This window comes from Taeniopygia guttata, chromosome 3, assembly GCF_048771995.1.
Source record: "Taeniopygia guttata chromosome 3, bTaeGut7.mat, whole genome shotgun sequence".
Taxonomy (NCBI): Eukaryota; Metazoa; Chordata; class Aves; order Passeriformes; family Estrildidae; genus Taeniopygia; species Taeniopygia guttata.
In genome coordinates, this window is record NC_133027.1 from 96440930 (window position 1) to 96453163 (window position 12234).

At 53.2% G+C, this 12234-nt stretch overlaps 1 protein-coding gene across 5 annotated transcripts in view; it reads left to right on the forward strand.

Moving 5' to 3' along the window:
- The window catches only part of LOC100220079 (phosphofurin acidic cluster sorting protein 1), a 54245-nt gene extending 42053 nt beyond the window's left edge, over positions 1-12192 (forward strand). For 3 of the 5 annotated variants that reach the window (XM_030268913.4, XM_072927459.1, XM_072927461.1), the window contains exons 7-25: positions 250-330; positions 1095-1154; positions 1786-1937; positions 5869-5962; positions 6271-6342; positions 6648-6778; positions 6902-7034; positions 7143-7247; positions 8516-8622; positions 8924-9078; positions 9172-9282; positions 9370-9472; positions 9834-9866; positions 10225-10267; positions 10359-10401; positions 10496-10637; positions 10733-10956; positions 11145-11258; positions 11359-12192. In XM_030268913.4, coding sequence (XP_030124773.1) covers positions 250-330; positions 1095-1154; positions 1786-1937; positions 5869-5962; positions 6271-6342; positions 6648-6778; positions 6902-7034; positions 7143-7247; positions 8516-8622; positions 8924-9078; positions 9172-9282; positions 9370-9472; positions 9834-9866; positions 10225-10267; positions 10359-10401; positions 10496-10637; positions 10733-10956; positions 11145-11258; positions 11359-11474 — 2019 coding nt within the window. In that variant the 3' untranslated portion in view covers positions 11475-12192. The remainder of the gene's footprint in view (positions 1-249; positions 331-1094; positions 1155-1785; positions 1938-5868; positions 5963-6270; positions 6343-6647; positions 6779-6901; positions 7035-7142; positions 7248-8515; positions 8623-8923; positions 9079-9171; positions 9283-9369; positions 9473-9833; positions 9867-10224; positions 10268-10358; positions 10402-10495; positions 10638-10732; positions 10957-11144; positions 11259-11358) is intronic. The other 2 variants (XM_030268915.4, XM_072927460.1) reach the window with 1 other exon arrangement.
- The last annotated feature ends 42 nt before the right edge of the window (positions 12193-12234 follow it).

A 12234-nucleotide genomic window follows, 5' to 3' on the forward strand; every position in this document is an offset into this window, starting at 1 on the left:
ATCTTGCTGATACATTCTTCTCTGGAGGGGCCTGGGGACAGAAGTGCTGGGAAAGAAGGTCTGAAGGGGAACAGTGCTAAAGAGAGAGAAGGAGCTCCATAGAGAGAGGTAGCAGAAAAAGACAAGACTTTGGGAGCATATTGGATCAAAGCTTTTCAAAATGAAGGGCAAATGTCGGGTGGGAAAATTTTAGGAGGTGCTGCTCCATGAACTTAGTTGTTCTAATGTACTGTGACTTTTTGCCTGCAGGATCTGTTTGATGAAGAGGATGACTTGAGGAAAACCAAGAAGGCCAGGAGGAAAATGAACCGAACCACATCAATCACCAGAGTAACATCAGCATTTACAACATGATCAAAGGGATGGAGGGGATTCACTTTCTCCCCTCACTGAAGGCATTGAGGGTTCTTGGGAAGGGTTGATGCTGTTGCTGGTGCAGAGCAGGGGAGAGAGCCCTTGTCTCTGAGAAGGAGCAAAACTCTTGCCATTAATGAGCTAGCTTGTTGCTCAGAGCTGTATCCCAGGTCATGGTCTGTGCTGTGTTCACCTGGGCTTTGTGGTGATCTGTATGCAACAGTTTTGACTTGCTGCTGTTACGTGGTCTCTTTCCTGAGGAAGGGGAAGGTAGGCACAAGGAAAGCTGAACTATTAGCAGCTCCTCTGTATGTCTGCAGAAGGAGGAGCTGCTCTGCCAGATCCTTGCTCTCCAAACTTCTCAACCCTATTGACTTCAGCCCTGCAGATCCCTGGCCACCTTCTTCCTGAGTTTGTTCCCCATCTTTTCTTGCTTGAAGGCAGTATTGTTCAACCAGGGGGTCTGGGGAGAAACATGATTTAAATGAAGTGCTGTTCCAGCCTGTAGCAGAGAAAGTATGAGTCCTTGCATCCTCCGTTATGCCCAGACCATGGCTTCTTGTGGAGTACAGAGGTAGTCTAAGTCCTACACCAAATTTAAAGAGAGAGAGAGCAATCATAGCTGACCTTGGATCTCTGGACAGCATGTTAGAGGGAACAACCATGGCCTGTTGTATGTTAGCTTGGAATGTGGTTTGATAGTTTTGTTGATGTTTTTTTCTTCCCTTCTTTCGTTTTAGCAACCAAACTTCAAGCAGAAATTTGTGGCTTTGCTGAGGAGGTTCAGGGTGACAGAAGAGGTAAGGAACAGGAAAGCTGCCTCATCTGGTGATGTCTCCTGCAGATGTGTAGGTGTCAGAATGCAGATTCCCACACACTGGTAGCACAAAGCTCATGAGCTCAGGCATGTGCCAAAGATGGTGTAAGACGTGGCAGAGACTAGGACATGACTTTTCCAAAGCCTTCTGCCTCAAGAAAGCAGCTGTGAGCTTTGTGCTCAAATCAAAAAGCACCTTCCTGTTAAGGGAAGGTGCCCAGGGAAGAAGGCTGCTGTCATGGACTGACTCTGCACCAGGAGCTTGCATTGCAGGGGCAATCCTGTCCAGTTAGACTGACTGCAGGCTAACATCAGCCTGTGGATGGTTTCTCTTGGCTGACAGCCCAGGCTAAGTGTGTAGCACAGCCAGTGAAGGTCCTCCCAGGTGTCCTAACTGCCAGGAAGTGTGATGGGTGTCTGAAACTCCTTTGGATATCATGCTCATGGCATCTTTCTTTGCCCCAATGACAATGTCATTTGATTCTTCCACAGCCTGGATTTGCCTCCTTGAGGTGGGAGCAGTGCCATGGCGACTGACAGGCAGCTTGTACATGTCTGTTGTGGGATGCAGGGAACTCCATGTCTCTTCATTCTCTCTGGCCTTGGTCCCACAGGTCCTGGACTCTGACCCTGTAGACCAGACCCGGGAGGTGGAAGAAGATCTGGGCTTGCTCTACGATAGCCTGGAAGAGTGCAACAACAGTGAGAGTGGCCCAGAGATGGAGGACAATGAGAGTGTACACAGCACACCCAAGCCCACCCTGAGGTAAGGGTTGCAGGGAGTCCCTGGCCAACAGCACACCCTATGGGACCTGGAGAAATGCTCTCCAACACCTTTCTGTTGCTTGGGCTAATGCAGGCATTGTCTTGTCTCCACTCCCATTGCCATCTGCTATTGGCACCACTGGCTCCTCACTTAAAACTGCCCATTAAATCTGACTTCCTTCACATTTAATCTAATTTTTCTGCCAGCCCAGCATCTGACACTGATCTGCTGGTAGAGCCCTGTTTGATCTAAGCCCTGGCTGCTCCCAGCTCTCATGTCTTTCTGCCAACACTCCTGGGGTTCTCTGGGGTCTCCATAATGAAGCATGCCTGTCTTTTGAGCCCTTTGTGACTGCTTGGACCAGTCCTTGTGAGATGTGCATGCTGTGTTCCCACCCTGTGTGGAGATGTGACTAGCAACCCAGCAGCGCTGTTCCTCACCCCATTCCCCAGGCACTGGTGACTTGCCTCTGCCAAGAACTGCTGACTTAGCACAGAGGTCTCCAGTGGATTGTGCAGGGAAAACAGGCTTTGCTCCCACGTGATCTGTGCTCACCTGGCCTGTCTGCTCATGGCTCTTGTGCTTTTGTGCTGTCTTTTTGTGGAAAAGTTGTCTTTTATTGTCTTTCTACTTGACTGCGTCCTAGTGCACTGGGTTTCTTGTAGTCAAGCCAAGCTTACTTGGCATTGTTGTTTCTATGGTTTTATATATAGAATCATAGGATCATAGAACAGCCTGGGTTGGAAGGGACCTGAAAGATCATCTAGTGCTGACCCCCCTGCCATGTTAAAAAAAAAAAAAATTATTTGGTTGGTATCCCCACTGAAGGTACTTAGCAGGAGTAGCAGGCATGGTTTGCCACAGGCAAACTGAAATTAAATCTGCTGGATTTTGGAACTCATAGGCCACTTGGGAAAAATCAGGAATATGATAGAAGTGTTTTTCACAAACCCACAAGTTATTGTGAAGGTGACAGCAGGCACATAGGCAAGCTGCTTAAGTGATCTGCTTGGACTCCAAAAGGAGTTTCACATGGTCTCTCATCAAAGGAGACAAAGGTGCTGTGGGAGAAAAAGGAAGGTCTTTCTGTGGTCAGATAGTGGTTTATGTATATAGACTATGTGAAACTGTAAGAAAAGTCTCTTGAGAGTACTTAAATGTAAAGCCAGACCTCCGCCCTGGTTTTGCAAATGCCTACCTGAAAACATCTGATCACTGGAACAGCATTCCAGAGTGAGTGCTAGTTTGTGCTGGTGCCCACCATTACAGTCTTCCTGGAGTGTTTGGTGCTATTCCTGGAAGAACAGCCTATTGGGCTCTGAGCTGTTCTTCATCCTGTTCAGAAAGTGTCCCTGGCTTGGTTTGGTCTCTGGTGCCTCAGTTTCTGGCAATGCTGAATGTGCATCCCTTGAATTCACAAGGGAATACTTCACAAAATTCTGGAACTGTGTTTTTCCTAAGGAGATGTGGAAGCTGCCTGCCAAGGTGTTTCATGTAGACTTCTTGGTTCCCAAGTGCTATGTAGCCTTTTCAGGGGGTAAATTACAGCCTAGCCTGTAAATTTCAGGTGATCCTCACTTGGATTTCTTGTCATGGACAGTCCTGCTAGACACTGTAAACATCTCTGTGAAGCAAGGGCACTAATGGTGTGCAGTCCTTAGTGGTGGGAAGTGGCTGGTGCCCTGGGTTGGGCCAATGGTGCTGAGAGCTGATCCTTTTGATCAGCCAGGGAGGCCACGCAGCATCAGTTTGCTCCTGCACTGGGGCAAAGCTGAAGCTTGAGGTCCTGTTAGGCAGGACCTCAAGACAGACCTGTTGATTGAAGGTCAAAGGTGAATGAGCAAACATCTTCATAGGTGACTGGGAAAACGGATGGGACAAGGGGGGCTAAATTGATTTAGAACAGAAGGAGGCTGTGCAGAAGGACTGGACTTCACCTAAATCTCAGAGTGCTGAGATGTGGGCTCAGTCATGCCTGTAGGAGGAGAGCCTTTAAACTGCAGAACAGGAAATTGCAGAGCAGCTCTGTGCTTAATGTGATGTCCTTGAGGGATGAAAGTTTCTGAATTGCAAGTGAGATAGGGCACAAACAAACACAGCTTTCATGGGGAAGGAGGAGACAGCCTGATTTAAATGAAGTATTGAAAGCCAGAGGAAGTATAATATAATCTAGACATATCCAGTGTCTAAGAAAAAGGAGGGAATGAAGATACCTCTTTGTGACGCTAGTGGCACGATGGGTATGTCACATTCTGGTGGGATTACTTGGGACAATATAGAGGAGTATGGAAGAGATGCTGATTGAGGGGTGATCTATTAGAAAACACACATGTTTTTCTAGTTTGACTCTTAAGTTACTAATGTAGTCTGTATGGATTGAATTTCTGGCTGGGAAAAGGCAAGTGTAGAGTAATGACTGTACAGAATGGTGACAATGCCTGAGATTTTGTAACAGAGAATGAAAGGGAAGAGAGAGAAGAAAGATGTTGGTAAAAGGAGATGTAATTTATACCAGTGTGGCCTGGAGAAAATATCCCACCAGGGCACTATTGTGACTCTAAACCTGAAGCAACTGGTCACAGAGCCAGTGAGGGGAAAATCAAGCCATGACTTTTCCCAAACAGTGCATAAACACTGCTGCTGAAGAGCTGCTCTGTATGGGAAGCATCATTTATTTCCAGAGGTGGAATGTCCTTTCAGGAGTAGTAAAACCTGACAAACACTGTTATGCCTGGCATTACAGTGTGCTGTATACAAATGAGGAAGCATGCTAAAGGGAAATAAAAGAAGCAGGCAGGATGTTCAGAGGAGGTATCCTGCAGGAAACTGCAGGTAAATTCTGATGAGAAAAGTAGAAAACAATGGAAAGACATTCTGATAGAGTTCTTCTGATAACAGAAGAACATCTCTATATCTTACACTTCTGTGGCCATCCCTGGAAACCAGCAACCGCATAGCCCTATCTACACACTGGGCACATCAGGAGAAACATTTCCTGGGAGTTACTAACCACGTACACAAAGCCTAGAGGGAATCTAGCTCTGATCTCCTGTAGCCAAGTCACAGATTGCAGGTGGATTCTGGTTGCTATAAAGGTCTTGGGAAAACTGGCAAGTGAGATCCAGTGATAGACTCCACTTGTTTCCTAAAGACTGGTCTTTGAGCAGCCCACAGGCTGTGAAAGGGGTCCTTGGCAAAGAAATAATATGTGAAAAAAGGGTAATCAAAGGTGGACGCTCACACTGTAGTGGCAGAGACTGTCCTGGATTCCCCAAGAGAGTTCCTGTGTGAACTATAGTGACTTGAAAACAGGACCTTGGAGCTGCACTATGCAACTCTACCAAAACGTCAGCTTAGAGACCGAAAACATGGCAAATTTAAGTACTGTGCTACCTGAGGTATGGTTCTAAGGAGAAAGCAGAAAGGGAAGGTGAACGCTGCAGTTGGAAATGTGCAGCAGCAGCAGGCAGAGGCAAGGAGCAATCCCTGGAAAAGGGGAAGCAGAAGGGAAGGCAGCAGAAGTCTGTGGAAGCTATGTTGGTGCAGCGGAAACAGAGAGGTTTAGTGGCACGCTGAAATTGTGGTGTTGACGGAGACTGTATACCAGTGAGATGGGGCAGAGTGGCAGCACTGCACCTGCACTGCAGGGCTAGGGGATCACCTGAGGCAGAAAGCCCCAGGAGACCCTACCTCCAGCTCCCCGAGGTCACAGGGGGCACTGCTGACAGGTCTGCTCCTCAGCTGTGCATCACCCAGACACTTACCTGTCTGGCCCTGTGTCCCACTGAGGACCTCTCCACAGAGCTCTGTGCTTGGGACAGGCCGGTGGGGGCGTGCTGGGATCATGGTGACTTTGTTCCTCTCTTATTCCTGCCTTTTTCTCTCCCGTCTGTCTGTCTGTCCGTCCGTTCGTCTGTCTGTTTCTCTGCAGGCGTTTCTTTGAGGGAGTCTCTCATTCTGGTTCCCAGACTGAGATCGGCAGTTTGCACAGCCAGAAAGGGCAGGATCAAGAGTCGGGCAGCCCTGTGAGTTACACCTCCACCACCACCTCTTGCCCCTTTCCCTCCCCAGGCAGCCCAGCACCCCCACAGTGCCCGCGCTCTGAGACCACAGCTCCTAGCAGCGCCTGCCTGGGGCTGCTCTTTCCTTCTTTCCTCCTCTTTTTCCCAGCACAGGCAGACAGGTAGCGATGGGGGACATCCTCTGGGGCCGGTCCCAGAGATGCCCGACTCCCCTGTGGGAGCTTGTGTTCTGTGAGGCCAGGCATGGGTCACTGGCAGCTGCCCTGCACAGAGTGCTCCATCCTGCTCTGACCCCACTCCCTGTCCCCCAGGGCGAGGCAGACAAGAGGAAGCCAGGAGCACAGCAACCAGAAGAAGAGCAAGGAACAGAGGTCCCTGCAGTGGTGAGTCCAGGCTATGGGATGTGGAGCTCTTTCAAACCCCAGCTTGCTTTCTGGAGTACCAGGGGTGCCCACCAGGCTGCAAGCAGGGCTGGGAACACAAGCAGATTGTGCTGGAGAGCAGCAGGAGTTGAAGGAGTGTTGGGGTCTGCAGGAAATGCAGCCCAGCCCTCCCAAGACCCTGCAACCTTTCCTCTCCAGAAGGGGCCACCTGGACTCTCTTGGTGATGGGCACCCATGGGTTCAGGGTTGCTCCCTGTTGGAGCTAGGATAGCAGTGTGTGTGAAGTGACTCTGTGTGGCCCTCAGGAGCTGGTGTCAGAGGAGTCGTGTTCTTGGCTGGGCCCCACAGAGGCTGCCATGAGGGAGGGCAGCATGGACAGACTGGCCCAGCTGGGCCCTGGGACCAAAGCCGATCTCCCCAGTGCTGTATCCCCCAGGTAAGGCAGGTCTGTGCCCCTTCCCAGGGCTGATAGAGCTCACACTGGCTCCCTAAGCTGAGTAGGGGTTGGTGGAGATGAGATTTCCTCAACAGTTTTGCCTCTCCTGCTTCTCCTTCACAGCAAGGCAGAGAACAAGCAGTTGTGGCGTCCCCGCAGCACCTCCGTGAAGGACCGGCAGAGCTCAAAGGTACAAGGTGGCCGTACCAGCAGCCTGGACAGTGAGAGCTCCCCAGACTCATGGCATAACACCCAGGTGAGCCCACTTGGAGGCTTCTCATTCAAGGGCTCTGCCAGATCTTCAGCTGTGGGCAGTGTCCAAGGTGGCTGACTGGGGTTAACCTCTGTGGTGATGCTGTCACAGGTGCCTCGAAAGTCTGTTTATGATCAGCTGAACCAGATCCTGGTCTCAGACGAGCAGCTCCCCGAGAGCATCGTACTGGTGAATGTTGCTGAGTGGCAGGGCCAGGTGAGTAGGTGTGATGGGAGCTGGATGCATGTTGGCAGCTGTAAGCAGGGTGGATTCTCACAGATAGAAGGGCATCTAGGGAAACTGGCACGAGCTGTGCCCTCCTCTCCCCCGGTGTGATGCTTCATTCAAGGAGACAGTGCATTTACAGGATGCTGAGTCACATACACAAGTCAGGTGTCTCCCCTGAATCACACAGCATCACTGGATTCTCCAAACATGATGGCCTGATCAGTCCCAGAAACACTGGCTAGCACACTGTGCCCTAGGCCTTCACTGCTTGGTTCTGGCTCCCAGGAAACCTATGGGTCAGAGCTTTGTTGGATTCCATGGCAAAGACCTCTCCTATGTGGGCACCAGGCCCTGGGAAGCAGCAGAGGTATTTCCCACTGAGAGATGCAAGAGTGTCACCAGCCACTCCCAGGGAGCATTAACTACATCATCAGAGCAGGGTGGGGTGTGAGGACAGGCCCAGTGTCTGACAAACACTTGCCTCCCCCATACCTAGAGCTCTAAAACCAAAGGTGAGCAAGGAAATGTACATGTGTGCAAACATGCAGTTAGATAAAACACCTGTGAGACTCCTTCAGGATCCTGCAGCTACATCTGGCGTTCAGAAAGGGTGCTGGAAAATTTTGAGGCAGAAGAAAGGGCTTAGTGAGAGGCGGTGAAGTCTTGACTCAGGCCGTGTGCATTTTTGGCTTGTTCCACTTGTCCTGGATAGGGAAAAAAGGGTCAGTGCCCAGTCGCAGAACCAGGCCCCTTGTCCATCTTGACTGCCTCTTTTGCCACTGTTGAACTGCATGCAGACACATCAAGAGACAGAAGGATTTTGGAGTGCCATAGTGGGAGAGAGCAAGAAGAGGGTATGACCAGAGGCAGAGGGAGCCTAGAGTAGGACCCTGCTGTGGGATGGCAGAACGTAAATCAGAGGGTCCCTGGACCAAACTGCTTATTTCAAGGAGCACAGCCTGGTTCTTGGAACAGTTTTTCCCTTGCTGTGGCAAGGGTGGTGACTGCTGTGCTCAAAGGTGAGAGCAGGGGGCTGGCTGGCCCCTAGAGCAGAGCTGGGAGGAGTGGGGATGCTCAGGATGCAGCTGTGCAGGGAGACTGAAACCTGATGGTTTCAGCCTCTCTGCATGGCATGGGTGGGGACAGGTGTCCCAGCTGTAACCCAGGGGCACAGGACTCAGGGCAGGCATGGGCTGGTGCTGGCCAGCACAGCCATGGTTCCAGGGTGCCTTAACCTGAGCTCTCTGCATTGGCAGTACGTGAGCGAGCAGCTCCAGGCGCACAAGCAGTTGGTTGTTTCCACCTGCTCCGTGGCGGACATCCAGGCAGCCTTCAACACCACTGTCTCCCGCATCCAGCGATAGTGAGTATGGTTTGGGATCAGCCTGGTGGCACTGTATGGGTTCAAAGAAGAGCTGGGTATGGCCCTGACTCCCCGGGGCTCATTAGGACCCTTTGGGGTTGTGGACGGTACTATAAAAACAGGTGTACATCCTGGGGAGAGTGGGGGGTCCCAGTACTGCTTTTGCCCTTGGCAGTGCACACCAAGCTGGATATTCTCAGCAATGGGTTTTTGTCAGCTGGCCTGGCAGATCGTGTCCCCTGGCCCACCTGCTGAGCCACTGCATGTCCCTCAAGGTCTCCTTTTCCTCTCCCTTTGGCAGCTGTAACTGTAACTCCCAAATGCCTCCCCCGGTGAAGGTGGTGGTGGCAGGAGACCAGAGCTACCTGAGTGTCGTCCTCCGTTTCTTTGTGGAGCAACTGGCCAGCAAGACACCCGACTGGCTCAACTACCTTCGCTTCCTGCTTGTACCGCTGGGTGAGAACCATGAGGAGCCCAGCCCTAGGGCTGTTCTCTCCCACCTCCCCAGAGTCCCCTGCCTGAACCCCACACTGCCCTTCTCTCCTGCAGGCTCTCACCCTCTGGCCAAGTACCTGGCCTCGGTGGATAACAAGTACAGCACTCTCTTCCTGGACACAGCATGGCGGGAGCTGTTCAGCAGGGCTGAGCCTCCCACTGCAGGTGAGGAGTGGGGCAGGCTGGCATCAGCAGTGCCCTGAGCGGGAGCCCAGCTGCCATCGAGGTCTTCATGGCTCTTTGTGCCCGTAGACACTGTGGACATAGCCGGCCGTGTTGCCCAGTTCATTGCTGGAGCCAGCCTCTCTCACCAGCTCCCCATCTCCGAGGCCATGTTAACCTACAAGCAGAAGAGGTGAGTTGGGCCCCAGGGTGCCTGTCCTCCCTCAAGCGGCCCCAGTCTGGGATGTGCCCAGGACAGGAATGAGGGACACGGGACAAGTGAGTGAGGCCCTGCATTCCACTGACGAGCAGCATGGTGCCAAGGGGAGCTGGGGTCCCACAGTGAGAGGTCCATAGCACCATTCCCTGCCACCTCCTGGTGTACTTGGCCCCTCCAGTAGCTGTGACTGTGATAGCCCCAGTGGTGGGGACCAGCTGCGAGGGCTGGGATGGGCTGGGTGGGGCTGCAAGCTGGTACTGTGCTGTCCGGGGGTTGATGCTCGTGTTCCAGCTGCACTCTCACCTCTCCCTTCTCTTGGTTTCTGGCACCCAAGGAAGAGAAGTCTCTATTTTGATTTTTATATCAGGTATTGGCTTGTGCTTGCTGTGCCGCTGCCTGGCCCCTCCCTGCCTTTCCCCATGTGCGTCCATCCCTCTTGCTGTGCAGAGGAGCCGTGACCCCACAAAGGGGCAGGCTGCCCTCCCGCATGCAAGCCCTTTCCCAGCACTGGAGGGGACAACTCCTTGCCTCCTTGTGTAGTGTGCCCTGTGCTGCCATGTTGGGGACAGGGGGTCTCACGGGAGGGAGGGCAGAGGAGATGGTCCTAGTGGATGTGAGCCAACATTGACCTCTGTGAGTGCAGGGCTGCCTGGGCACAAGGTTAGTCACACAGCAGTCGGTGCTCAGCACACCCAGACCCTGACCAGACTCTCTTCCTTCTGCAGCCCCGATGAGGACTCCTGCCAGAAGTTTGTCCCCTTTGTGGGGGTGAGTGAGTTGAGGGGCCAGCAGGGGCTGAGGGGAGAGGTGCAGTGCACAGTCCTCCTGATGCTGGGTATCCTCTGGTTTCTCCTTGCAGGTGGTGAAGGTGGGCCTGGTAGAGCAGTCTTTCAGTGCCTCCGGTGAGTCCCTGGGAATGCCCATCTCTCTTCTCCACAGATGGGAGGCTCTTGTTGGTGTCCTCCAAACCCTCAAACCCACACTTTTCCTTCCCAGTGGACTCGGATGATGCCACAGTCTGCACGCCCTCCCTGCTGAGCTCAGCACCAGCCTCCAGTGTAGCTGTTCCCTACGGCAAGGAGACCGTGAGCACCCCACCACCCTCTCCATCCGTCAGCAGCAGCCTCTCGGGTGCTGGGTAAGGAAACAAGGCCCCCTCAGCCTGCGGCAGTCGGGGGAGAGGAGCAGAGGCAGCACCTGTGTGCTGCATGTGCTGCCCGTGTTACCACCCAGGTCTCCGAGCCCTGGTGTGGAGGTGATGGGCCTGCAGGTGGACTACTGGACAACACAAGGGCTGGACAAGAAGAAGGAGGGTGAGAGGCGGGAGACGGGTATCAAGAACACGCTCAAGAGCAACTTCCGCTCGCTCCAGGTCAGCCGCATCCCCAGCTCAGGGGAACTGGTGTCCCCCAGCACCATGGCCATGACCGTGGTCACCAAGGAGAAAAACAAGAAAGGTAACCAAGCCCACTCTGGGGTGCTCTCTGCCTGTGGGGCCACAGTCCTTTGCAGAAAGGGTGGGGGGAGCCTGCAGGAGGGCAGGGCTGAGATGTGGCCCAGCAGGGATCAGTCAATGCACTGTGGCTCCCACTTAGGGCCAGGTGGGGACATCCTAACATTGGTCCTGTCTGGCCTTGGTCCCCAGTGATGTTCCTGAGCAAGAAACCAAAAGAAAAAGACTTGGAACCCAAAAGCCAAGTCATTGAAGGGATCACACGCCTCATCTGCACAGCCAAGCACCAGAACACCATGTTGCGAGGTGAGGGCAGGTACCAGCCCCTTGAGGCTGTAGTGGGGCAGACCAGGCAGCACAGGCTGGCTGTGATAGCACTGTGGCTCACTACACCCTCTCCTCTCAGTCTCCATAGATGGGGTGGAGTGGAACGATGTGAAGTTTTTCCAGCTGGCAGCACAGTGGCCAACACACGTCAAGTACCTCCCTGTGGGCATCTTCGGCTACTCGAAGAGTGTGTGAGACATTGGGGCATCCCTGGAATAGAGCTGCAGTGGGTTGCAGGAGACAGGGAGATGGACATGCTCTTGTCCCCATCTTCTGCAGACCAGTCCCTGCCTGCTCAGTAGGGGGGGATACTATACCTGCACCCTGTGGGCCAAGACCCATGAAGGTGAGGCCACTGAGACCGGGTCCGTGCACCCTCCAACACCAGCCAGGACACCATGCCATCTGCCTCCCGTGTCCCCCAACAAGAGCCTGGGACAAGGGTTGGCACCAGCCAGCAGGGCCCCAGGATGGGCTCTGGGCCCCACTCCCCACAGATGCACCTGCCAGGCCAGCCCTGTAGCCAGCCAGGGTCCCAGCTGGGCTGGACTCAGGTGGGTTCCCCAGTGCTGCAGCCAGCCAGACTGCTCTGTGCAGGGGCAGGTGCTGAGCAGGGCCCACCACCCCTGTACCACCCTTGCCAGCCCCACTGCCAGCCTTGCACTGCTGTGCTGGCCCTGCCCTCTGCAGCACAGCCTCAGCAGCTTTTCCAGTCCCCCTGCAGCCCTGCTGCTGAGACTGTCCTCTTCATCTCCCCATCCCTTCCCAACGAGCCCTACCCCATGGTGCTGCCAGCTGGAGGTGTGGGATGAGGGCACCTGAGTTTTTTTTTTTACAAGATTCTATTTTTTTTAAATTTATTGTATGGTTACTTTTCAGGATTAATTTTAATAAATTAACGCTGTTACCATTATGGCAGGGTATGTGTGTGCATGTGTGTGCTCATGTCTGAGGG